Source organism: Dendrobates tinctorius, unplaced genomic scaffold, assembly GCF_039654945.1.
Source record: "Dendrobates tinctorius isolate UK_male_01 unplaced genomic scaffold, ASM3965494v1 ptg000075l, whole genome shotgun sequence".
NCBI lineage: Eukaryota > Metazoa > Chordata > Amphibia > Anura > Dendrobatidae > Dendrobates > Dendrobates tinctorius.
Genome location: NW_027361743.1, coordinates 47,598,056 through 47,625,842, shown reverse-complemented (window position 1 = coordinate 47,625,842; position 27,787 = coordinate 47,598,056). Strand labels below are relative to the sequence as shown.

General features: G+C 43.7%; 1 protein-coding gene across 1 annotated transcript in view; it reads left to right on the top strand.

Moving 5' to 3' along the window:
• The window catches only part of TRPC4 (transient receptor potential cation channel subfamily C member 4), a 520,170-nt gene that overhangs the window by 471,606 nt on the left and 20,777 nt on the right, over nucleotides 1-27,787 (top strand). The window contains exons 7-9 of the mRNA XM_073583258.1: nucleotides 12,695-12,890; nucleotides 14,745-14,939; nucleotides 19,982-20,023. Coding sequence (XP_073439359.1) covers nucleotides 12,695-12,890; nucleotides 14,745-14,939; nucleotides 19,982-20,023 — 433 coding nt within the window. The remainder of the gene's footprint in view (nucleotides 1-12,694; nucleotides 12,891-14,744; nucleotides 14,940-19,981; nucleotides 20,024-27,787) is intronic.

The following is a 27,787-nucleotide window of genomic DNA, read 5'->3' as shown; positions in this document are numbered from 1 at the left end:
CTCAGTAATCTCCCCTTGAGGGAGGGGAACAGCATTAATGGTCACCACCTGTATGGGGTGAGGAAGTTTTTCAATCTTAAACCCGGCGGTGTGTGCAAACTCCTCATCTATGAGATTGGTGGCGGAACCGCTATCCACAAACACTGATATAGGTAGCTCTCTGCCGGCGACAATAACCTTGGCAGGGAGCATACATTGAGATACCATCATGGAGGATATGCATACGCTCAGTTGGGTCTCCTCCATACCCTCTGAGCTTAACAGTTTTCCGCCGGTGTGACCCTCTTAGGTAGTACCGGGCAAACGTTAACATAATGACCACCTTTACCACAGTAGAAACATGCTCCGGACTTCCGGACTCCCGGAGCGCGAGGCTGAACCTGTGCCACGCCAGCAATCTGCATAGGTTCAGGGGACTCATCTACTTCAACCACACCTGCACCTCTGTTTTCCCCCAGAGGTAGCGTCTCCTGTGCCCCCTGACGAAAACGGCGATCAATACGTATCACCAAACTCATGGCAGACTCCAATGATGCCGGAGTCTCATACATCAGGAGGGCTTGTTTCACCCTCCCTGATACCCCATGAATAAACTGGCTCCGCAGTGCTGGGTCATTCCACTGTGTGTCTACAGCCCAGCGGCGAAATTCCGAACAATAGTCTTCTGCCAAGCGCTCCCCCTGGCGGAGGGCGCGGATTTTAGATTCCGCTAGAGCCAGTCGGTCAGGGTCATCGTAAATGAGCCCGAGGGCAGAAAAAACATTATCGACCGAATGAAATGTAGCAGAGTCAGGTGGTAAGGAAAATGCCCATGCTTGGGGGTCACCACTCAGTAATGACAACACCAGCCCTACTCGCTGGGCCTCATTACCTGAGGATATTGGCCGCATGCGGAAGTATAATTTGCAGGCCTCCCGAAATACGACAAATTTGCTGCGATCGCCTGAAAATCGTTCTGGCAGCGGAAACTTCGGCTCTGCACCGATACCTGCAGATGCCGTTTGCACCTTTGCTACTACCAGGCCCTGCTGCTGAACTGCCCCATTCAACTCGGAGACCTGTATGGACAGCGCCGCCAACTGGCGGGTTATGGAATCCATGGGATCCATGGACTCCTGAAAAAATGTTGGCCGATTATAATGTCACGGGGGCTTAGTTCAACTAAGGCTGAAATACCCGGGGCCCCTGTGGTGTCCCTTTACTAGGGGAAACCCTGTCTGACCCTCAACCCAGGGTTTTTGCTGAAGGTGCAAATGCCTGAGCCTCCGACCTTTCCTTATCTCCTGCTCAGCCCTGCACTTAACCCTCCACCCTCCACCCAGTGAGAAGTCACCACCAAAGCTCCCACACAAATAATGACAGACAGGGAGAACTTAAACTGCACTGCGCCGCACACACACAGGAATAAACAGTAATGTGAACAGGGCACAACTAAACACAAATATGGGAAGGAGAAAGGATAACGACGGATCATACGACACCAGATATGAATCTCTCTCTCTTGAACACCTCCACTCCAGACCGGAACCACTTGGTATGAAACACAAGCTATAATCGGCGACGCCCATAGGCCAGCATGACTATTTAAAGACCGTGGGCGTGACTAACCATCCAACCTGGTCTCCAGCAGGATTAACCCCCGAGAGCCTGAAGATCAGGCCGGCGCCACTGAGGCTATAGTGGCTGGAGGTGGAACTACCTCTGCCTGCCGGATGCTGTGGTGTGAACAGCGTCCGACATGACACATACTACATGCTACATACATACTACATATATACTACATGCATGCTACATACATACTACATGCTACATTCCCACACAGCAATGGCATAAAGTGAGACTAGGGACTTTTTTTTTTTAAGTGGCGGAGGAATACAGTGCGGAAGGATACCTACCTTCCGTCATTGGATTCCTGCAGCCCGTAGAGAACGGCAGCATCATCTGATGCTGCAGTTCTCTACCCAAGATTGTCGTGGGACACACTCGTGGACTGCTTCGGATCGTGGGTGAGTATTTTTGTGGTTTGTTATGTTAATATTTATTCCGGAAAAGACAATGGCTTCGGGGAACAATGTGACAAGTATTGGTAAGTATGTTACTCTATGTTATATGTACTGTATGTCTATGTATGTATTGTATGAATGTATTGTATGTATGTAGTATATATGTGGTATGTATGTAGCATGTAGTATGTATGTAGTATGTATGTAGCATGCATGTAGCATGCAGTATGTATGTAGCATGCATGTAGTATATATGTAGTATGTATGTAGCATGTATGTAGTATGTATGTAGCATGCATGTAGTATATATGTAGTATGTATGTAGCATGTAGTATGTATGTATGTAGTATGTATGTGGTATGTATGTAGCATGTAGTATGTATGTAGCATGCATGTAGTATGTATGTAGCATGCATGTAGTATGTATGTAGCATGCATGTAGTATGTAGTATGTAGTATATATGTAGTATGTATGTAGCATGTAGCATGTATGTAGTATGTATGTGGTATGTATGTAGCATGTAGTATGTATGTAGCATGCATGTAGTATATATGTAGTATGTAGTATGTATGTAGCATGCATGTAGCATGCATGTAGCATGCATGTAGTATGTATGTAGCATGCATGTAGTATGTATGTAGTATTTTTTTTTTTTTTTTTTTTTTTTAACATTTAACACATTAGCCGGATGATGGGACTACTACTGTCCCATCATTGGCTAATGTGTCAATCACTGTCATGGTAGCAGGCATCGCCAGATGGGACTTGTAGTCCCATCGGACGATGCTTGCACAGACCCCCGGACATCAGCACAGCCCCCCGGCAGGCCGGCACAGCCCCCCGGCAGGCCGGTACAGACCTCCACAGGGTGCACAGACCACCGGCAGGCCGGCACAGCCCCCCGGCAGGCCGGTACAGACCCCCACAGGGTGCACAGACCACCGGCAGGCCGGCACAGCCCCCCGGCAGGCCGGTACAGACCCCCACAGGGTGCACAGACCACCGGCAGGCCGGCACAGCCCCCCGGCAGGCCGGTACAGACCCCGGGCAGTCCACACAGCCCCCCGGCAGGCCGGCACAGCCCCCCGGCAGGCCGGCAGAGACCCCCGGCAGGCCGGCAGAGACCCCCGGAAGGCCCGAAATGACGGCGCATCATGATGCGCACACACCGCGCATCGTGATGACGTCAGGCTGTCAATCAACTGAACTTCCGATTCCGATGCCGAATTCCGATATTGAAAAAATATCGGAAGTCGGTATCGGAATTCCGATACAGCAAGTATCGGCCGATACCCGATACTTGCGGTATCGGAATGCTCAACACTAGTCCCAATACAGGACTAAGCAAAAGATGAATTACCTTTCTGTAGTGAGCAGTGACATAAAAAAGCTGAAATCCCGGGGGTAGTGCTTTGTAGGCAAATACTCTGAAGGTCCTTCTCATAAGTAAGTTCTCCCTAGCGCAGCGCCTGCACTACACACAGGCGGCCGCTGCAGAGCTACAGATAGGCGTTGGTCACCGGCAGGGACAACGTCTCCTATTAGAATCCTGTTCACTTTGATCTATGGTATCAGGGACCTTTCTGCTATGGACTACTTATGAGAAGGACCTTCAGAGTATTTGCCTACAAAGCACTACCCCCGGGATTTCAGCTTTTTTATGTCACTGCTCACTACAGAAAGGTAATTCATCTTTTGCTTAGTCCTGTATTGGGACACATTTTCATTAACCCTGCTCCATATGATTTGGTTTGCAAACTTCCACCCTTTAGGTACATACTTTAGCGCGAGTCTCCACAGCTTTGTTGTTTTGAATTTACCTGGTCACTGCCAGGGGTGGGCTGGGTCGCTCCCCTCAAGCTGTACAGGGCAAACTGTGCCTTGTCTGCTGTACTGTGATGTGGTCGGCAGCACACACGGCCGCAAGCATCAGTCTGTCTCAAAAGCTGCAGACCGCAGCTTCTAAGGGTATGTGCACACGTTGTGGATTCTGCTGCGGATCCACAGCGGATTTGGCCCTGCGGATCTGCAGCAGAATCTGCTGCATTGTACAGTACCATTATAACCTATGGAAAATGGAAACCGCAGTGCAGACAGTGCGGAATTTTCCACGCGGTTTTTGCTGCGGTTTACAATCCGCAGAAAGAATTGACATGTCATTCTTTTCTACGGATTCCACTGCGGTTTGCCATCTCCTCCATTGTAGAGGTGATAAACCGCAGAGCAAAACCGCAGACTAATCCGCAGATAAACCGCAGGTCTTCTGACCTGCGGATTTACCTACGGATTTTGCAAAATCCGCACGGAAAAATCTGCTGACCAATCCGCAGCGTGTGCACATAGCCTCAGACATCAGATTGCTCACTCAGGTGGCGCGATGATGCCATTGTCTTGTGCCACGCTGCAGTCCACAAAAGAAGACGGAGGCTGCAGTGCCGGGAATCAGGATGAAGGTGAGTATAAACTTCATTATTTTTATATGAGCGATTTGTGGGGCCATCTTACTATATATATAGGGGACCTGGGGCCATACTACTATATATATGGGGGAACTGGGGCCATACTACTATATATTATTATTATTATTATTATTTATTGTTATAGCGCCATTTATTCCATGGCGCTTTACATGTGAGGGGGGTATACATAAAAACAAGTACAATAATCTTAAACAATACAAGTCATAACTGGTACAGGAGGAGAGAGGACCCTGCCCGCGAGGGCTCACAATCTTCAAGGGATGGGTGATAATACAGTAGGCGAGGGTAGAGCTGGTCGTGCAGCGGTTTGGTCGATCGGTGGTTACTGCAGGTTATAGGCTTGTCGGAAGAGGTGGGTCTTCAGGCTCTTTTTGAAGGTTTCGATGGTAGGTGAGAGTCTGATATGTTGTGGTAGAGAGTTCCAGAGTAGGGGTGATGCGCGAGAGAAATCTTGTATGCGATTGTGGGAAGAGGAGATAAGAGGGGAGTAGAGAAGGAGATCTTGTGAGGATCGGAGGTTGCGTGCAGGAAAGTACCGGGAGACGAGGTCACAGATGTATGGAGGAGACAAGTTGTGGATGGCTTTGTATGTCATGGTTAGGGTTTTGTAATGGAGTCTCTGGGCAATTGGGAGCCAGTGAAGGGATTGACAGAGGGGAGAAGCTGGGGAATAGCGGGGGGACAGGTGGATTAGTCGGGCAGCAGAGTTTAGAATAGATTGGAGGGGTGCGAGAGTGTTTGAGGGGAGGCCGCAGAGCATGAGGTTGCAGTAGTCAAGGCGAGAGATGATGAGGGCATGGACTAGGGTTTTTGCAGATTCTTGGGTGAGGAATGAACGGATGCGTGAAATATTTTTGAGTTGAAGTCGGCAGGAAGTGGAAAGGGTTTGGATATGTGGTTTGAAGGAGAGATCAGCATCAAGGATTACTCCGAGGCAGCGAGCTTGTGGGACTGGGGAGAGTGGGCAGTCATATATATGGGGGAACTGGGGTCATGCTATTATATATATATATATATATATATATATATATATATATATATACTAGCTGAAGAGCCCGGCGTTGCCCGGGCATAGTAACTAACTGTGGTTAGTTATAGCAAATTATAATTATCCTCCATCCCATAGTCCCATGCCCATATACCCATCATACATATCCACGATCCCATAGGCCTATGCCCATATACCCATCATACATATCCTCCATCCCATAGTCGAGTGCCCATATACCCATCATACATCCTTCATCTCATAGTCCCACGCCCATATACCCATCATACATATCCTCCATCCCATAGTCCCGTGCCTATATACCCATCATACATATCCTCCATCCCATAGTCCCGTGCCCATATACCCATCATACATATCTGCCATCCCATAGTCCCGTGCCCATATACCCGTCATGCATATCCTCCATCCCATAGTTGAGTGTCCATATACCCATCATACATCCTTCATCTCATAGTCCCATGCCCATATACCATCATACATATCCTCCATCCCATAGTCCCGTGCCTATATACCCATCATACATATCCACCATCCCATAGTCCCGTGCCCATATACCCATCATACATATCCACCATCCCATAGTCCTGTGCCCATATACCCATCATACATATCCTCCATCCCATAGTCCTGTGCCCATATACCCATCATACATATCCACCATCCCATAGTCCCGTGCCCATATACCCATCATACATATCCTCCATCCCATAGTCCCGTGCCCATATACCCGTCATACATATCCTCCATCCCATAGTCCCATGCCCATATACCCATCATACATATCCTCCATCCCATAGGCCCGTGCCATATACCCATCATACATATCCTCCATCCCATAGTCGAGTGCCCATATACCCGTCACACATCCTCCATCCCATAGTCCCGTGCCCATATAGTGGTCATACATATCGTCCATCCCATAGTCCCGTGCCCATATACCCGTCATAAATATCCTCCATCCCATAGTCCAGTGCCCATATACCCATCACACATCCTCCATCCCATAGTCCAGTGCCCATATACCCATCACACATCCTCCATCCCATAGTCAACCATTATGACATCATAATGAGCGGCGGCAGGGCTTGCAACCTATTATGACATCAGCGTTGCCATGGCAACCATTGTGACATCATATTGAGGGGCGGGGCTTAATACACACACACTGTTTCCCCAGTATGCAAATAGGGGCATTGTGACATCATAATGAGGGGCGGGGCTTGACGCGCACACAGCCACAAAATTTTGCACAGTCACACGTCTGGACCCCGAGAGCATCATAGGCTATGTTGTGAGGTGAAATTTTAACCCTGCGCATTCCAATTCACCAAACAATTTGGCCTATTATTCTTATTATTTCTATGGTGTTATTGTCCTTCTGTAAAGCTGGAAATAGCACAATTTATTACTGTGCCAACACAGACCACCGTCTGACACAGACTGCAGGGGGAGCCAAGAAAAAAGAGGGGGAGAAGCCAGCGCTGCTTGTGGTCAGAACGTAATACAAGAAGTGTGAAAACACACATAGGTTTCAATCTGTATTCAAAAATGAGACATTTAGCAAAAAATTGATCAATTATTTGAGCTACCCCGCCACGTCAAGGCAGTCTCGTATGGGGAGTCCTACTCTACGTTTTTTATATTCGCTGTGCCATTACGGCCTCCTAAATGTATAAAAGCAAGACCTCATTACATGCACACTGTACCTCAAGCATTTCAGAATCGCTCCTATGGCACCAGAGAGGACAAGCGCAGATAAAGATTAGCCAGGTCCATGCAGACATTTCAGGTCCAACCTCCACACTGCCTGTCCAGCACCACATGATAAAGGACGATCCAGGCCCAGATACAGGTGCGTAATCAAATAAAGCCTAGGGCAGGGCAGGGCTGCCGTTTAATGTGAACAGCAGCCTAGATCAATCACTGAGAAAACAGAAAGAATGGCGTACATGACCCAGCGCGCACGGCTACAGTGGTGGTCAGCCACAAAACCAATATCAAGAAAAAAGAGGGGGAGAAGCCAGCGCTGCTTGTGGTCAGAACGTAATACAAGAAGTGTGAAAACACACATAGGTTTCAATCTGTATTCAAAAATGAGACATTTAGCAAAAAATTGATCAATTATTTGAGCTACCCCGCCACGTCAAGGCAGTCTCGTATGGGGAGTCCTACTCTACGTTTTTTATATTCGCTGTGCCATTACGGCCTCCTAAATGTATAAAAGCAAGACCTCATTACATGCACACTGTACCTCAAGCATTTCAGAATCGCTCCTATGGCACCAGAGAGGACAAGCGCAGATAAAGATTAGCCAGGTCCATGCAGACATTTCAGGTCCAACCTCCACACTGCCTGTCCAGCACCACATGATAAAGGACGATCCAGGCCCAGATACAGGTGCGTAATCAAATAAAGCCTAGGGCAGGGCAGGGCTGCCGTTTAATGTGAACAGCAGCCTAGATCAATCACTGAGAAAACAGAAAGAATGGCGTACATGACCCAGCGCGCACGGCTACAGTGGTGGTCAGCCACAAAACCAATATCAAGAAAAAAGAGGGGGAGAAGCCAGCGCTGCTTGTGGTCAGAACGTAATACAAGAAGTGTGAAAACACACATAGGTTTCAATCTGTATTCAAAAATGAGACATTTAGCAAAAAATTGATCAATTATTTGAGCTACCCCGCCACGTCAAGGCAGTCTCGTATGGGGAGTCCTACTCTACGTTTTTTATATTCGCTGTGCCATTACGGCCTCCTAAATGTATAAAAGCAAGACCTCATTACATGCACACTGTACCTCAAGCATTTCAGAATCGCTCCTATGGCACCAGAGAGGACAAGCGCAGATAAAGATTAGCCAGGTCCATGCAGACATTTCAGGTCCAACCTCCACACTGCCTGTCCAGCACCACATGATAAAGGACGATCCAGGCCCAGATACAGGTGCGTAATCAAATAAAGCCTAGGGCAGGGCAGGGCTGCCGTTTAATGTGAACAGCAGCCTAGATCAATCACTGAGAAAACAGAAAGAATGGCGTACATGACCCAGCGCGCACGGCTACAGTGGTGGTCAGCCACAAAACCAATATCAAGAAAAAAGAGGGGGAGAAGCCAGCGCTGCTTGTGGTCAGAACGTAATACAAGAGGACATTTTCATTCCAAGAATTGCACTCATTCTATCTGATTTGGTTTTTGATTTTAAACGCCTCCAGTTTCCAGTTCAACTGCTATTTGCAATGTCCATTAATAATGCTCAGGGACAGTCCTTGAAAGTAGTAGGGATCGATTTGCAATCTCCATGCTTTTCTCATGGTCAGCTTTACGTGGTCTGTTCAAGAGTTGGAACTGCCAAAAATCTGTTCATGTTTGCACCGAAAGGAAAAAACAAAAATTTTGAATGAGTTGAAAATAAAATACTATCAATACTTGGGTAATCGTTTAGTTAATTTGTATTGCAAATCTGTAGTGTTGAATATATGATGTGAAATGTTTTTATATGCAATATAATCACTATAATTTGTAATAACGTGGGCACAGTTGGTTACTATGCCCAGGCAACGCCGGGCTCTTCAGCTAGTATATAATAAAGGGCTTTGGCGACCATCATATTACGTATATGGAGCTGTAGGACCATCGTTCTGTATATACCAAGCTGTGTGGGCACTCAGAGGACATTATTTGTTATAAATGGGGATATTATTAGTTTTGATAGGAGCACTCAGGTTCCATTATTTAGTTTTTTTTTGGGGGGATGGGATAATGTTAACTTTAAGTGGATGCTCAAGGGTATTTGTTGCTGGAAGAGGGCACTTGGGATATTATATCCTTCAAAGGAACATACAGGCCTTTGCACATTATGGGCATTAATACTTTCTATGAGACACTTTAATTTTTGGGGGGAGGGAGAAATCCTAGTAAAGACACAATTTTTTAAATATTGGGATCGGTGTTCCATGCCACAGATGCACGCAGAGTGGAGAGTTTTTGTTGGTTGGGAATAAATGGAGACGTCGCTAGAAATTTGAGAAGTCAAATGTGTTTTTGTTGTAATCTGTGCAGACGATTACTGGCTGCAGAAGTCGTCATGTCGGTCTGGGCCAGTTGGAAAAGATGGGAAAAGTGATCGACCCGAAACAAAAAGAAAGTCTGCTGTAAGTTACTATATGTAACTGTACAGTAATCACATGTATGATCTGTGGGACTGGTATATACCAATATATGGTTGCGGTAAGGTGGTAATATTGCTCTTTAGTAGCGTTTTTTTTTCTTTTTTTATTGAGTAACAACTTAATGTGTTTTCAGTCATTATGTAATAGGAGATATATGGTGGTGTCATTGGTCTTTGTACAGTGTGTGTTATGTAGAGGTAATGGTCATATTATATATATTTGCTGTGTAGTGGTGATGGTAGAGAACATTATTTAGCTGTTTTGTTTTGGGCTTTTATAGTAGTAATTTTGATAATATTGGTCTTTTCATACTGTAATTATATATGTATAGATGATATTTTAAATGGCTATAGGGAGTTATATGGGGAGACATGCACTTTGGGGCTTGGGCCCCTGATCTTTTAGGACCCTAGCAACACCTTTTCTCTGTAGTAAGCTTGGTTCTGCTCCCACATTTCTGTAGTAAGCTCTGTTCTGCTTCCTTATCTCTGTAGTAAGCTCGGTTCTGCTCCCATATCTCTGTAGTAAGATCGGTTCTGCTCCCATAACTCTCTACTAAGCTCGGTTCTGCTTCCTTGTCTCTGTGGTAAGCTCTGTTCTGCTCCATAAGCTTGGTTCTGCTTAAGCTCGGATCTGCTCCCTTATCCCTGTAGTAAGCTCTGTTCTGCTCTCTTATCTCTATAGTAAGCTTTGTTCTACTTCCGTATCACTGTAGTTAGCTTGATTCTGCTTTGTTATTTTTGTAGTAAGCTCAGTTTTGCTTCCTTATCTCTGTAGTAAGCTCGGTTCTGCTTTCTTGCCTTTGTAGTAAGCTTTGCTCTGCTCTGTAAGCTCGGTTCTGCTCCATCAGCTCATTAGTAAGCTCAGTTCTGCTCCCATATCTCTGTAATAAGCTTGGTTCTGCTCCCATATCTCTGTAGTGATCTTCTTTCAGTTCTTATAACTTTGTAGTAAGCTCGATTCATCTATCATAGCTGTGTAGTAAGCTCGGCTTATTTAAGCTCGATTCTGCTCCCATATCTCTCTATTCAGCTCAGTTGTGCTACCATATCTCTGAAGTAACCTTTGTTTTGCTCCCATATCTCTGTAGTAAGCTCAGTTCTGCTCCCATATCTCTGTAGTAAGCTCAATTCTGCTCTCATATCTGTGTAGCAAGCTCGGTTTAGTTAAGCTCGATTCTGCTCCCATATCTCTATTCATCTCAGTTCTGCTCCCATATCTCTGAAGTAACCTTGGTTCTGCTCCCTTATCTTTGTAGTAAGCTTGATTCTGCTCCCGTATCTCTATTCAGCTCAGTTCTGCTCCCATTTCTCTGAAGTAACCTTGGTTCTGCTCTCTTATCTTTGTAGTAAGCTCAGTTCTGCTCCCATATCTCTATAGTAAACTTAGTTCTGCTCCCATATCTCTGTATTAAGCTCGGTTCTGCTCCCTTATCATTGTAGTAAGCTCCTTTCAGTTCCCTTATCTATGTAGAAGAATATTTAGAATTGAGAGTCCTCAGTGGTTGATACCTTTTAATGGCTAACTGAAAAGATGGTAACACATTGCAAGGTTTTGAGACTACTCAGGTCTCTTCATCAGGCATAGACTAATACAAAATCTGATGAATCACATATTTATACACAAGACAGCACATAAATAACTCAATAGATAAGACAAGTGATGTGAAGCGGAATAGTCATTATGGGAGAGAGATAAGCATAAATATTGGAGCAGTCCATTAAAAGGTATCAACCACTGAGGACTCTCAATTCTAAATATTCTTCTATCTACTGGCTAACACAGTACAAAGATATATATATTTCCCTTATCTATGTAGTAATCTTGGTTCCGTTCTCATGTCTATGTAGTCAGCTTGCTTCTGTTACAGTATCTATGTAGGCAGTAAGCTTGGTTCTGCTCCCATATCTATGCTGCAAGCTCCATTCTGTTCCCATATCTATGTATCAGCCTGTTTTCAAAGCCTGTTATCTCTGCTGCTTTAATGCAGTGGCCAGAGATAAGCAGGGCAGAGGTTGGCCACCTCAACTTAAGGGCAACTGCCTTGTGATTGCCCCCAGGCTGAAAAGTGCCAGCCAGCCCTTTGTCACTGTCTCTATACTGTACTGGCATTTAAGCCGCTGCCTTACAACATATGCACAGATTTAATGAAAAAAAATATATTAATATGAATGCTTTGTTAGTAGTAATTTCACAGCTGATTCATTCTACCCTAAAACACTGGCAGCATGAATCAGAAGTCAAATTTGTTGTTGCTGCCTATTTGTATTCCTAAATTTTTGTTTTAAAAGCAGGACAGGAATTATGTGACTACGATGACTAGTCTAAGAAGTCAGTCCCCGGCTGCTTTTATCTGCCTTACTCCACTATACTGCCAGGTCACTCCATACAGGTGTGTATAATGTATAAGACCTGGCAGTCTACAGGAACAGGTGGAGAAAAGTTTGGCTTTTAAAAGTATGTTTTCACTAAAATCCTGCAGCGGTTCAGAGTAAATCATATACGGCTGCAATAACAGAGCCAGTCTCTGAGTCATCCTGCCTGTGGGTAGGGCAGCATGAACTAGCTGCCATGTTCCCTTTAAACTACGCAGTAATGCAGATATGCAGTAACGAAAAACAGGTGTGTCCTGTTCTTATGTTCGGCAGTAGAGTTGAGCGACTTTGGTCGGATTGAGTTCATCCACTCAATGTCGACTTTTATTCCCCACTGACTTGCATTGGGGTCGGGTTTCGGACGAAACTCCGACTTTTTTTGCCCTAGTCGGACCAGTTTCATCTGAAGCAAATTTTGTTTCATGAAACCCGATCCGACCAAAGTCGCTCAACTCTATTCGGCAGGGCTTCCCCAATAGGCCAGTTGCCCATGGTTGGAGTACTCCATTGATTACATTGATTATTGCTTGTTTCCTTTGTAGAATATAAATAATAAATATATTTTTCCTTGAAAATGCCCTTTACTTTTTGACTTGCATTGTTAAAATATGCTTGATTGTGATTTCCTTTCTCCTGTCACTCTTCATTATTCTAGGCTATTTGAAACATTGCAATCACTATTTTGGTCAATTTTTGGACTCATCAATCTCTATGTCACAAACGTACAACCTGATCACAAATTCACAGAATTTGTTGGTGCGACCATGTTTGGAACCTACAATGTAATCTCCCTGGTTGTTCTTCTTAACATGCTGATTGCCATGATGAACAACTCCTACCAGCTCATCGCTGTAAGATATGCTTTGTAATATTTGTCTAATTTTATTAAGTGTTATTAAAGTTTGTTTAAGTTGTCAAAGTAATAAACTGTAAAAGCTAGCATGGCTATCCGATATTATGCATATATCAACTGAATGTGATAGATGTGAAAAGTTTATATAGATCCAGGCAGTTTAAAGGGAACCTGTCATGTCCCCGGTGACCTCCAACCTAGCAGCATTCACCTATGTAGGACTAAATTCCCTGCCTAAAATGAGGTATAAAAAAAAAGCATTTATAAGGTCTCCATTTCTTAAGCTAATTAGCACTTTGACTAGTCGATGGAGTATTAGTTTCCTCAGACTGGTCAGCCCACTTTCGATGTTATCACGCTCCATATTTTGCAGGAGCCAACTTCACCACCAGCTCCTGCAAATCTCACGCATGCACTCAGCTATTTTCCCTCACGTCATTGTGCCTGATGTTGCTCTTGTTACTACTGAGTTTGGCTGTTCTTCAGCTCCTCCATGGACATAAGCCATCTTCTGCACTGCCAGTCATTTCCTTTGAAGCCGGGAAGCATACACCCGGCCAGGTATGGACTGGGGTTGAAATTCGGCCCTGGCATTTGAAATCACACAGTCCCATGCTGTCCTTGTCCCCAAGCATCTGATGGGGATATATTACTAATATTACCCTGGATGGAGGAGAACAAGATTTACTACAAGACCAATATTTCTAATGATACCCGTGGCTGCAGGGGTAAGTAATGGAGTCAGCGACTTTGTGCTCTGTCACAACTCTTAACAGTTTGAGTGTCTTGAGAACACCGATTATGTTAGCAACATAGCAGACAAAGCAGCCCATGACCAGACAGGCCCTTCTGGCATTTGCCAGAATTGCCAATTGGCCAGTCCGGCCCTGCACCCAGCTACGGAGGCGTAGTGACACTGTCAAAATGTTCATTTTCAGTCACATGGATCCTAACGTGGTGGAGTAGGCTGTGGTCACTTTTAGATTCTTCCTCTGCTAAATCTGATAGGGATTTGCATTATACGACCTCATCTCATACTGTACAAGGACTTAAGGTATAGTCGGGCACAACTGTATAAAATCATTAAGAATTTTGGACATATAAACCAGTTCATATAAATGTCAAAAAGGAGGGGTTCTTGCTCAGAATACGTCTATATTATTTGCTCTCTTTGGAGGACACAGCTCATCTGTGGATTACTTGGATAACCCATTAATTTTATATAATGCTGTTACAGTAAGGGATGCTATGGATAACAGCAGAAAATAAACGTTAACCACAAACAGACTCTTTTATATAAGAACTAAAGCGCTTGCTGCAGGTGATATTGAGCATTGCAATGCAGCCATTTAGTTGCAGGACGGACAAATCATTGGTGCAACCAGTTCAGCCGCTTAGAGCCCAAGAGATAAGGGGACTATTTCCACCCTTTCTATTTCCACCTCCAAATCTGGAATTTTGCATTATGATAAAATTATGATAAGGCTTATGTACTGTTCTTGCACAGGAGTCCATTTCTGTCTATGTCCGCCAGTGTTTAGATGAATGGTAATTCATGTTTCATGGGTGTCTCAAGACCACCAGAACTGGAACTGCCTTAGAAAGTGACTCCGGAAGGTCTATGAGGACACATGGGCAATGATTGTTTTCATAAAACAACATTTTAATACTGTGCCTACTGCTTAGCAAAAAGAACAGAGCATTATTGTCTGATGGTGTGGCCAGATATTAGGGCATTTTAAATGTGGAGCAGTCAACCTCTTGGAAGCTAAATTGGAGCATACAATGAAACATACATTTGTTTTTAGCATTTTGCATTTCCTATTAATCTCCTTTTAATTCACCTCCATAGGATCATGCAGATATTGAATGGAAGTTTGCAAGAACAAAGTTATGGATGAGCTACTTTGAGGAAGGAGAGACACTTCCTACTCCTTTCAACATTGTTCCAAGTCCTAAATCATTGTGGTACTTTTGCAAATGGGTTCAGAAACAGATATGCAAGAAGAACACAAAAAAAAAACCTGAAAGTTTTGGAGCAATAGGGGTAAGAACATAAAAAATGAGATCCTGCCAGATACAGTCATATTCATGTTGATAGCTCTAAAATAATGTTTTTTTGTTTTTTTTTACAAGGATATAATCCCAATTCATTATCCCAGTCCCTAAAAAGTTACTTCCCACAAGTCATGTAATACCGTACCGAGATTGCAGAGACACTTCTTGTCTTCTTCCACATCTGCAATGAATGGATTCATGAATTGGCCAGTTATAGATGAAAACTACCTCTGCTAAAATTGTTTATAGAAACATTATATATTAGGGCTCGCTCACACCAACACATTTATCGGACTAGTGCTACCCGGTGTTTTACAGGACTGCATTTGAACCAATGTTATTTAATGGGGCAGTGCTGATTAACAATTTTTTTTCACTGACTGAATGTTCTGATTTCACTCCGAAATCAGTAATCACTCACCCATTCATGTCTATAACATCCAAGTGCAGTCTGATTATCACAGACTCACAAAATGGAGAACACGGAGAAACTTTGTTCCCTTTCTTCGCCTCACATGTGCTACGGTTTTCTCATCTGAGAGAATCAGATCACATTAAGCTGACACTCAGATCAAACTCTGATCAGAGTTTGATAGGAGTGTCATTAGCATAATTGATTCGAAAGATTGCATGCTCATATGACTCCGGCCTTATGCTAACATTAGGTGAGTAAAGGTAAAGCAAGATTAGCCTACAGTGATACATAGAGCTTGATAATCTCATAGTAACATATTAACATAGTTAGCAAGGCCGAAAAAAGACATTTGTCCATTCAGTTTAGCCTATATTCCGTTAGAATAAATCCCCCGATCTACATCCTTCTAAAGAACCTAATAACTGTAAGGGTCCCGTTACACTAAACGATGCACCGGCGATCCCGACAACGATACGACCTGGTCAGGATCGCTAGTGCGTCGCTACATGATCGCTGGTGAGCTCTCAAACAGGCAGAGCTCACCAGCAATCAGGACAAGCGAGGACGCTGGTATCCAAGGTAAACAGCGGGTAACTAAGCGTGCGCGGCACTTAGTTACCCACTGTTTACCTTGGATACCAGCTCGCAGCGTCTGCTTACAGCGCTGGGAGCTCGCTGATCGTTGGTCTCCTGCTGCCACACGCGATGCGTGCTGGCCAGTGGGAGACCAACGATCAAACAATGGCCCAGGACATTCCTGCACGATCAGCGATACCCGACGGGGGGGGCTGGTCGATGATGCGTGCCACACACAGCGAGATCGCTGGTGCGTCACAAAATCGGTGACTCATCAGCGATCTCGCTAGCGATCTCGCTTAGTGTGAAGTACCCCTAAGATACAATATTGTTACACTCCCTGAAGACATCCAGGCCTCTCTTGAACAACCCCAACTGAGGCAAGGAATTCCAGATTCTCACTGCCCTAACAGTAAAGACTCTTCTTCTATGTTGGTGGAAAAACCTTCTCTCCTCCAGACGCATAGAATGCCCCCTTGTGACCGTCACCTTCTTTGGTATAAACAGATCCTCGGAGAGATATTTGTATTGTCCCCTTATATACTTATACATGGTTATTGCATCGCCTCTCAGTCGTCTTTTTTCTAGACTAAATAATCCTAGTTTTGCTAATCTCTCTGGGTATTGTAGTTCCCCCATTCCCTTTATTAATTTTGTTGCCCTCCTTTGTACTCGCTCTAGTTCCATTATATTCTTCCTGAGCACCGGTGCCCAAAACTGTACACTAGGGTGACCGGATCTCATATGGGGGGGGAAAAAATGTCAGAATCTTGTTCGTCTGGACCCCACAAAACGATTCCCCTTTCCAGATATTGAGAGAGCCAAAATTTGAGCTCGATCAAACGACGTTAACCCGTGCCGCTCGTCGCTTAAAGTTTGAAAAAATCCAAATTGAGGTATTTTAAGATTTAGGTATTTTGCATAGTCTGTTAGACTATAAAGAATGTGACAACAACATTGCAGAAATAGCCCTGACCAAATTTTCGAACCATTTGTGGTATTTGAGTGCAGAGTTGGTGGGATTATTGTTTTTTGATCCCACCATTACAGACAATGAAAAGTTGTTAATGGCTAATAAATTGCTCAGTAGCACAGATGAACCATCAGAGCACGCTAACCTACATGAGTTGATAATTTTACGTAGTTATCTAATCTATTCTAGAGCTTTTGTTAAAGTAGTTTTTGAAACGTCAGAATATAATGCTCGGCATTTGCTTACAACTTGCAGGACATATTGCTTTTGTTCTTCATCTTTTGTCAGAAGGTCGTTAAAGTCGGTTACTTCCTACCTCTTTTAATTTTTCTTTCCTAACTTTTGGATTTACAACCCTAGCGTGCTCTGATGGTTCATCTGTGCTACTGAGCAATTTATTAGCCATTAACAACTTTTCATTGTCTGTAATGGTGGGATCAAAAAACGATAATCCCACCAACTCTGCATTCAAGTACCACAAATGGTTCGAAAATTTGGTCAGGGCTATTTCTGCAATGTTGTTGTCACATTCTTTATAGTCTAACAGACTATGCAAAATACCTAAATCTTAAAATACCTCAATTTGGATTTTTTCAAACTTTGAGCGACGAGCGGCATGGGTTAACGTCATTTGATCGAGCTCAAATTTTGGCTATCTCAATATCTGGAAAGGGGAATCGTTTTGGGGGGTTCAGATGGACAAAATTCCGACATCGATTTTTTGCGGTCACCCTACTGTACACAGTACTCCATGTGCATTCTAACCAGGGATTTGTAAAGAGGCAGTATAATGCTCTCATCATGTGTATCCAGACCTCTTTTAATGCACCCCATGATCCTGTTTGCCTTGGTAGTCGCTGCCTGGCACTGGCTGCTCCAAGTAAGTGTATCATTAACTAGGATCCCCAAGTCCTTCTCCATGTCAGATTTACCCAGTGGTTTCACGTTCAGTGTATTATGGTGATATTGATTCCTTCTTCCCATGTGTATAACCTTACATTTATCATTGTTATACCGCATCTGCCACCTTTCGGCCCAAGTTTCCAACTTATCCAGATCCATCTATAGCAGAATACTATCTTCTCTTGTATTGACTGCTTTACATAGTTTTGTATCATCTGCAAATATCAATATTTTACTGTGCAAACCTTCTACCAGATCGTTAATAAATATGTTGAAGAGAATAGGTCCCAACACCGACCCCTGCGGTACCCCACTGGTCACAGCGGTGCAGTTATAGAATATACCATTTATAACCACCCTCTGCTTTCTATCACTAAGCCTGTTACTTACCCATTAACACATATTTTCCCCCAGACCCAGCATTCTCATTTTGTGTACCAACCTCTTGTGTGGCACGGTATCAAACGCTTTGGAAAAATCAAGATATACCACATCCAATGACTCACCATGGTCCAGTCTATAGCTTACCTCTTCATAAAAACTGATTAGATTGCTTTGACAGGAGCGATTCCGCATAAACCCATGCTGATATGGCGTTAAGCAGTTATTCTCATTGAGATAATCCAGAATAACATCCCTCAGTAACCCTTCAAATATTTTACCAACAACAGATGTTATACTTACTGGCCTATAATTTTCAGGTTCACTTTTACAGCCCTTTTTGAATATTGGTACCACATTTGCTATGCGCCAGTCCTGTGGAACAGACCCCATCGCTATAGAGTCCCTAAATATAAGAAATATTGGCTTGTCTATTACATTACTCAGTTCTCTTAGTACTCGTGGGTGTGTGCCATCCGAACCCGGAGATTTAGCTATTTTAATCTTATTTAGCTGGTTTCGCACTGTCACGCCATCTCTGCATACTCACCCGGCCATCGCTCCCACGCCGCAGCCCCTCGCCGCCCGACAGCCATGGCGGTCACCTCTGACAGGTGCACGGCCGACGGCGTCTTTGCATGCAATACGCATGCGCCATAGGCCGCGGCCGCGCCTCCCTTCTGCTTTTTGTGCTCCGGCTATGCCCTGACCCGGAATCACCCCCTTACCAATGGCAGACCAGACAGGGGCATATCAGGCCGCTTCCCCCTGAGGGAGGCACCTGATCGTTGTGTTACCTAGCACACTGGGCATCGCTTCTTCGTGTGCTCTCTGCAGTCTCACAGTCCCGTTCTCGTGTGCTCCCTGCAGCAGCCTCGCAGTCCGGCTATCCGTGTCCCCTGCTGTGCTCCAGTCCTGCTGTCCTACTCCAGTCCTGCCTACGGTGTTCCTGTTCCATCCTGCTCGGGTCCTGCTGTCCTACTCCCGTCCTGCCTCCGGTGTTCCTGTTCCATCCTGCTCCAGTCCTTCCGTCCTACTCCAGTCCTGCCTCCAGTGTTCCTGTTCCATCCTGCTCCAGTCCTTCTGTCCTACTCCAGTCCTGCCTCCGGTGTTCCTGCTCCATCCTGCTCCAGTCCTTCCATCCTACTCCAGTCCTGCCTCCGGTGTTCCAGTTCCATCCTGCTCCAGTCCTTCCGTCCTCCTCTAATCCTGTCTCCTGTGTTCCTGCTCCAGCCATCCCTCCACGTTCTAGTCTACAGGCTTACTCCACTCCTGTCTCCTGTGTTCCAGCTCTGTTCTGTCATCTACACTTCAGTCCCACACTCCTACTCCAGTCCATCCTGAGCTGCCCCTCTCGGTACCGGCTACCGTGGTACTCGAACCCCTGGGCCTGTTCCTAACGGTCCCTGTATAGGGGTCGATTCCACCTGGCAGCTCGCCCGGGGCCCCTCGGTGCCACAGCCCAGAGGGTCCACTCCTGGAGATTCAGGCTCCAGACCAGCCACACTAACACGCACCTCTTCTTGGGTTAGAATGGTGACTCTTAATGTAGGGTTTTCTTTGTCTCTCGGCATTTCACCTAGCATTTTATTTTGATTCTTTTACTATTGACATAGTTGAAAAACAGTTTGGGATTATTTTTACTCTCCTTCATAAAAAGAAGCGAAAAATCACACTGGCCAGTTTAATACAAGGGGGTTAAAGAAAATATAGGGCCAGGTTCAAAGTGGTTAGCTTGTTTAAATTTCTGTATTTAAATAATTGTTTTTTCTTTTCTTTACAGAGAAGAGCAGCTGACAATCTTCGAAGACACAATCAATATCAGGTTATCTAGCTTTTGTCATAACCAGTTACTAGTTAAACTGATGACTAGAGTTGAGCGATACCGTCCGATACTTCAAAGTATCGGATCGGAATGGATCGGCCGATCTTTAAAAAAAGTATCGGTATCGCCGATTCCGATACCGGAAGTCCCATTCAAGTCTATGGGACTTCCGGTATCGGAATAAGAAAAACCCTGTTTTTGCCTTGTACAGCCTCTCTGGGGTCTGTACGGGCCTTTCGGGGGGCTGTGCCGGCCTGCCAGGGGGTCTGTGCAGGCTCCGGTGGTCTGTGCCGGCCTGCCGGGGGGCTGTGCCGGCCTGCCGGTGGTCTGTGCAGGCTCCGGTGGGCTGTGCCGGCCTGCCGGGGGGCTGTGCCGGCCTGCCGGTGGTCTGTGCAGGCTCCGGGGGGCTGTGCCGGCCTGCCGGGGGGCTGTGCCGGCCTGCCGGTGGTCTGTGCAGGCTTCGGGGGTCTGTGCAGGCATCGTCCGATGGGACTACAAATCCCATCGGGCGATGCCTGCTACCATGACAGTGATTGACACATTAGCCAATGATGGGACAGTAGTAGTCCCATCATCCGGCTAATGTGTTAAATGTTAAAAAAAAAAAAAAAAAATACTACATACATACTACATGCATGCTACATACATACTACATGCTACATACATACTACATGCTACATACATACTACATGCTACATACATACTACATACATACTACATACATGCTACATACATACTACATACATGCTACATACATACTACATACATACTGCATGCTACATACATACTACATACATACTACATACATACTACATGCATGCTACATGCATGCTACATACATACTGCATGCTACATACTACATACATACTACATACATACTACATGCATGCTACATGCATGCTACATACATGCTACATGCATGCTACATACATACTACATGCTACATACATACCACATACATACTACATACATACTACATACATACTACATGCATGCTACATACATACTACATACATACTACATACATACTACATACATACTACATGCATGCTACATGCATACTACATGCATGCTACATGCATGCTACATACATACTACATGCTACATACATACCACATACATACTACATACATACTACATGCTACATACATACTACATATATACTACATGCATGCTACATACATACTACATGCTACATACATACCACATACATACTACATACATGCTACATGCTACACACATACTACATATATACTACATGCATGCTACATACATACTGCATGCTACATGCATGCTACATACATACTACATACATACTACATGCTACATACATACCACATATATACTACATACATACAATACATTCATACAATACATACATAGACATACAGTACATATAACATAGAGTAACATACTTACCAATACTTGTCACATTGTTCCCCGAAGCCATTGTCTTTTCCGGAATAAATATTAACATAACAAACCACAAAAATACTCACCCACGATCCGAAGCAGTCCACGAGTGTGTCCCACGACGATCTTGGGTAGAGAACTGCAGCATCAGATGATGCTGCCGTTCTCTACGGGCTGCAGGAATCCAATGACGGAAGGTAGGTATCCTTCCGCACTGTATTCCTCCGCCACTTAAAAAAAAAAAAGTCCCTAGTCTCACTTTATGCCATTGCTGCGTGGGAAATTCCCACACAGCAATGGCATAAAGTGAGACTAGGGACTTTTTTTTTTTTAAGTGGCGGAGGAATACAGTGCGGAAGGATACCTACCTTCAGTCATTGGATTCCTGCAGCCCGTAGAGAACGGCAGCATCATCTGATGCTGCCGTTCTCTACCCAAGATCGTCGTGGGACACACTCGTGGACTGCTTCGGATCGTGGGTGAGTATTTTTGTGGTTTGTTATGTTAATATTTATTCCGGAAAAGACAATGGCTTCGGGGAACAATGTGACAAGTATTGGTAAGTATGTTACTCTATGTTATATGTACTGTATGTCTATGTATGTATTGTATGAATGTATTGTATGTATGTAGTATATATGTGGTATGTATGTAGCATGTAGTATGTATGTAGTATGTATGTAGCATGCATGTAGCATGCAGTATGTATGTAGCATGCATGTAGTATATATGTAGTATGTATGTAGCATGCATGTAGTATATATGTAGTATGTATGTAGCATGTAGCATGTATGTAGTATGTATGTAGTATGTATGTGGTATGTATGTAGCATGTAGTATGTATGTAGCATGCATGTAGCATGCATGTAGTATGTATGTAGCATGCATGTAGTATGTATGTAGCATGCATGTAGTATGTATGTAGTATGTATGTAGCATGCATGTAGTATGTATGTAGTATGTATGTAGTATGTATGTAGCATGTATGTAGTATGTATGTGGTATGTATGTAGCATGTAGTATGTATGTAGCATGCATGTAGTATATATGTAGTATGTATGTAGCATGTAGTATGTATGTAGTATGTATGTAGTATGTATGTGGTATGTATGTAGCATGTAGTATGTATGTAGCATGCATGTAGCATGCATGTAGTATGTATGTAGCATGCATGTAGTATATATGTAGTATGTATGTAGCATGTAGTATGTATGTAGTATGTATGTAGTATGTATGTGGTATGTATGTAGCATGTAGTATGTATGTAGCATGCATGTAGCATGCATGTAGTATGTGTGTAGCATGCATGTAGTATGTATGTATGTAGTATGTATGTAGCATGCATGTAGTATGTATGTAGTATGTATGTAGCATGCAGTATGTATGTAGCATGTATGTAGCATGTATGTAGTATGTATGTAGTATATATGTAGTATGTATGTAGCATGTAGTATGTATGTAGCATGCATGTAGTATATATGTAGTATGTATGTAGCATGTAGTATGTATGTAGCATGCATGTAGTATATATGTAGTATGTATGTAGCATGTAGTATGTATGTAGCATGCATGTAGTATATATGTAGTATGTATGTAGCATGTAGTATGTATGTAGCATGCATGTAGTATATATGTAGTATGTATGTAGCATGTAGTATGTATGTAGTATGTATGTAGTATTTTTTTTTTTTTTTAACATTTAACACATTAGCCGGATGATGGGACTACTACTGTCCCATCATTGGCTAATGTGTCAATCACTGTCATGGTAGCAGGCATCGCCAGATGGGACTTGTAGTCCCATCGGACGATGCTTGCACAGACCCCCGGACATCAGCACAGCCCCCCGGCAGGCCGGTACCGACCCCGGGCAGTCCACACAGCCCCCCGGCAGGCCGGCAGAGACCCCCGGAAGGCCCGAAATGACGGCGCATCATGATGCGCACACACCGCGCATCATGATGACGTCAGGCCGTCAATCAACTTTGAACTTCCGATTCCGATGCCGAATTCTGATATTGAAAAAATATCGGAAGTCGGTATCGGAATTCCGATACAGCAAGTATCGGCCGATACCCGATACTTGCGGGATCGGAATGCTCAACACTACTGATGACAATAAATTTACCACTGTATAGCATTAACTTATATTGTCACCAAGCAGTTTGCATGTGTGTGCTTGGATTTATATATATATATCATTTATACATATATATATATATATATATATATATATATATATATACTGTGTATGTATATATATACAGTGGGGCAAAAAAGTATTTAGTCAGTCAGCAATAGTGCAAGTTCCACCACTTAAAAAGATGAGAGGCGTCTGTAATTTACATCATAGGTAGACCTCAACTATGGGAGACAAACTGAGAAAAAAAAATCCAGAAAATCACATTGTCTGTTTTTTTTTCATTTTATTTGCATATTATGGTGGAAAATAAGTATTTGGTCAGAAACAAAATTTCATTTCAATACTTTGTGATATATCCTTTGTTGGCAATGACAGAGGTCAAACGTTTTCTGTAAGTCTTCACAAGGTTGCCACACACTGTTGTTGGTATGTTGGCCCATTCCTCCATGCAGATCTCCTCTAGAGCAGTGATGTTTTTGGCTTTTCGCTTGGCAACACGGACTTTCAACTCCCTCCAAAGGTTTTCTATAGGGTTGAGATCTGGAGACTGGCTAGGCCACTCCAGGACCTTGAAATGCTTCTTACGAAGCCACTCCTTTGTTGCCCTGGCGGTGTGCTTTGGATCATTGTCATGTTGAAAGACCCAGCCACGTTTCATCTTCAATGCCCTTGCTGATGGAAGGAGGTTTGCACTCAAAATCTCACGATACATGGCCCCATTCATTCTTTCATGTACCCGGATCAGTCGTCCTGGCCCCTTTGCAGAGAAACAGCCCCAAAGCATGATGTTTCCACCACCATGCTTTACAGTAGGTATGGTGTTTGATGGATGCAACTCAGTATTCTTTTTCCTCCAAACACGACAAGTTGTGTTTCTACCAAACAGTTCCAGTTTGGTTTCATCAGACCATAGGACATTCTCCCAAAACTCCTCTGGATCATCCAAATGCTCTCTAGCAAACTTCAGACGGGCCCGGACATGTACAGGCTTAAGCAGTGGGACACGTCTGGCACTGCAGGATCTGAGTCCATGGTGGCGTAGTGTGTTACTTATGGTAGGCCTTGTTACATTGGTCCCAGCTCTCTGCAGTTCATTCACTAGGTCCCCCCGCGTGGTTCTGGGATTTTTGCTCACCGTTCTTGTGATCATTCTGACCCCACGGGGGGGGATTTTGCGTGGAGCACCAGATCGAGGGAGATTATCAGTGGTCTTGTATGTCTTCCATTTTCTAATTATTGCTCCCACAGTTGATTTCTTCACTCCAAGCTGGTTGGCTATTGCAGATTCAGTCTTCCCAGCCTGGTGCAGGGCTACAATTTTGTTTCTGGTGTCCTTTGACAGCTCTTTGGTCTTCACCATAGTGGAGTTTGGAGTCAGACTGTTTGAGGGTGTGCACAGGTGTCTTTTTATACTGATAACAAGTTTAAACAGGTGCCATTACTACAGGTAATGAGTGGAGGAAAGAGGAGACTCTTAAAGAAGAAGTTACAGGTCTGTGAGAGCCAGAAATCCTGATTGCTTGTTTCTGACCAAATACTTATTTTCCACCATAATATGCAAATAAAATGAAAAAAAAACAGACAATGTGATTTTCTGGATTTTTTTTTCTCAGTTTGTCTCCCATAGTTGAGGTCTACCTATGATTAGAGTTGAGCGATACCGTCCGATACTTCAAAGTATCGTATCGGATGGTATCGGCCGATCTTTAAAAAAAGTATCGGTATCGCCGATTCCGATACCGGAAGTCCCATTCAAGTCTATGGGACTTCCGGTATCGGAATAAGAAAAACCCTTTCCTGCCCTTGTACAGCCTCTCTGGGGTCTGTACGGGCCTTTCGGGGGGCTGTGCCGGCCTGCCAGGGGGTCTGTGCAGGCTCCGGTGGTCTGTGCCGGCCTGCCGGGGGGCTGTGCCGGCCTGCCGGGGGGCTGTGCAGGCTCCGGGGGGCTGTGCCGGCCTGCCGGTGGTCTGTGCAGGCTCCGGGGGGCTGTGCCGGCCTGCCGGGGGGCTGTGCCGGCCTGCCGGTGGTCTGTGCAGGCTTCGGGGGTCTGTGCAGGCATCGTCCGATGGGACTACAAGTCCCATCGGGCGATGCCTGCTACCATGACAGTGATTGACACATTAGCCAATGATGGGACAGTAATAGTCCTATCATCCGGCTAATGTGTTGAATGTAAAAAAAAAAAAAAAAAAATTACATGCTACATACATACAACATGCATACTACATACATGCTACATTCATACTACATAAATACTACATGCAACATACATACTACATATATACTACATACATACTACATATATACTACATGCATGCTACATACATACTGCATGCTACATACATACTACATGCTACATACATACTACATGCTACATACATACCACATATATACTACATACATACTACATACATACTACATGCATGCTACATGCATGCTACATGCTACATACATAACACATATATACTACATGCATGCTACATACATAGTACATGCTACATGCATGCTACATACATACTACATGCTACATATATACTACATGCATGCTACATACATACTACATGCTACATACTACATATATACTACATGCATGCTACATGCATACTACATGCTACATACATACTACATATATACTACATGCATGCTACATACATACTACATGCTACATACATACTACATGCATGCTACATACATACTACATGCTACATACATACTACGTATATACTACATGCATGCTACATACATACTACATGCTACATACATACCACATACATACTACATACATGCTACATATATACTACATATATACTACATGCATGCTACATACATACTACATGCTACATACATACTACATATATACTACATACATACTACATACATACTACATGCATGCTACATACATACTACATACATACTACATGCTACATACATACCACATACATACTACATACATACTACATGCTACATACATTCATACATATATACTACATGCATGCTACATACATACTACATATATACTACATGCATGCTACATACATACTGCATGCTACATGCATGCTACATACATACTACATACATACTACATGCTACATACATACTACATATATACTACATACATACAATACATTCATACAATACATACATAGACATACAGTACATATAACATAGAGTAACATACTTACCAATACTTGTCACATTGTTCCCCGAAGCCATTGTCTTTTCCGGAATAAATATTAACATAACAAACAAATCAGATGATGCTGCCGTTCTCTACGGGCTGCAGGAATCCAATGACGGAAGGTAGGTATCCTTCCGCACTGTATTCCTCCGCCACTTTCCCACACAGCAATGGCATAAAGTGAGACTAGGGACTTTTTTTTTTTAAGTGGCGGAGGAATACAGTGCGGAAGGATACCTACCTTCCGTCATTGGATTCCTGCAGCCCGTAGAGAACGGCAGCATCATCTGATGCTGCAGTTCTCTACCCAAGATCGTCGTGGGACACACTCGTGGACTGCTTCGGATCGTGGGTGAGTATTTTTGTGGTTTGTTATGTTAATATTTATTCCGGAAAAGACAATGGCTTCGGGGAACAATGTGACAAGTATTGGTAAGTATGTTACTCTATGTTATATGTACTGTATGTCTATGTATGTATTGTATGAATGTATTGTATGTATGTAGTATATATGTAGTATGTATGTAGTATGTATGTAGCATGCATGTAGCATGCAGTATGTATGTAGCATGCATGTAGTATATATGTAGTATGTATGTAGCATGCATGTAGTATATATGTAGTATGTATGTAGCATGCATGTAGTATATATGTAGTATGTATGTAGTATGTATGTGGTATGTATGTAGCATGTAGTATGTATGTAGCATGCATGTAGTATATATGTAGTATGTATGTAGCATGTAGTATGTATGTAGTATGTATGTAGTATGTATGTGGTATGTATGTAGCATGTAGTATGTATGTAGCATGCATGTAGTATGTATGTAGTATGTATGTAGTATGCATGTAGTATGCATGTAGTATGTATGTAGCATGTATGTGGTATGTATGTGGTATGTATGTAGCATGTAGTATGTATGTAGCATGCATGTAGTATATATGTAGTATGTATGTAGCATGTAGTATGTATGTAGTATGTATGTGGTATGTATGTAGCATGTAGTATGTATGTAGTATGCATGTAGTA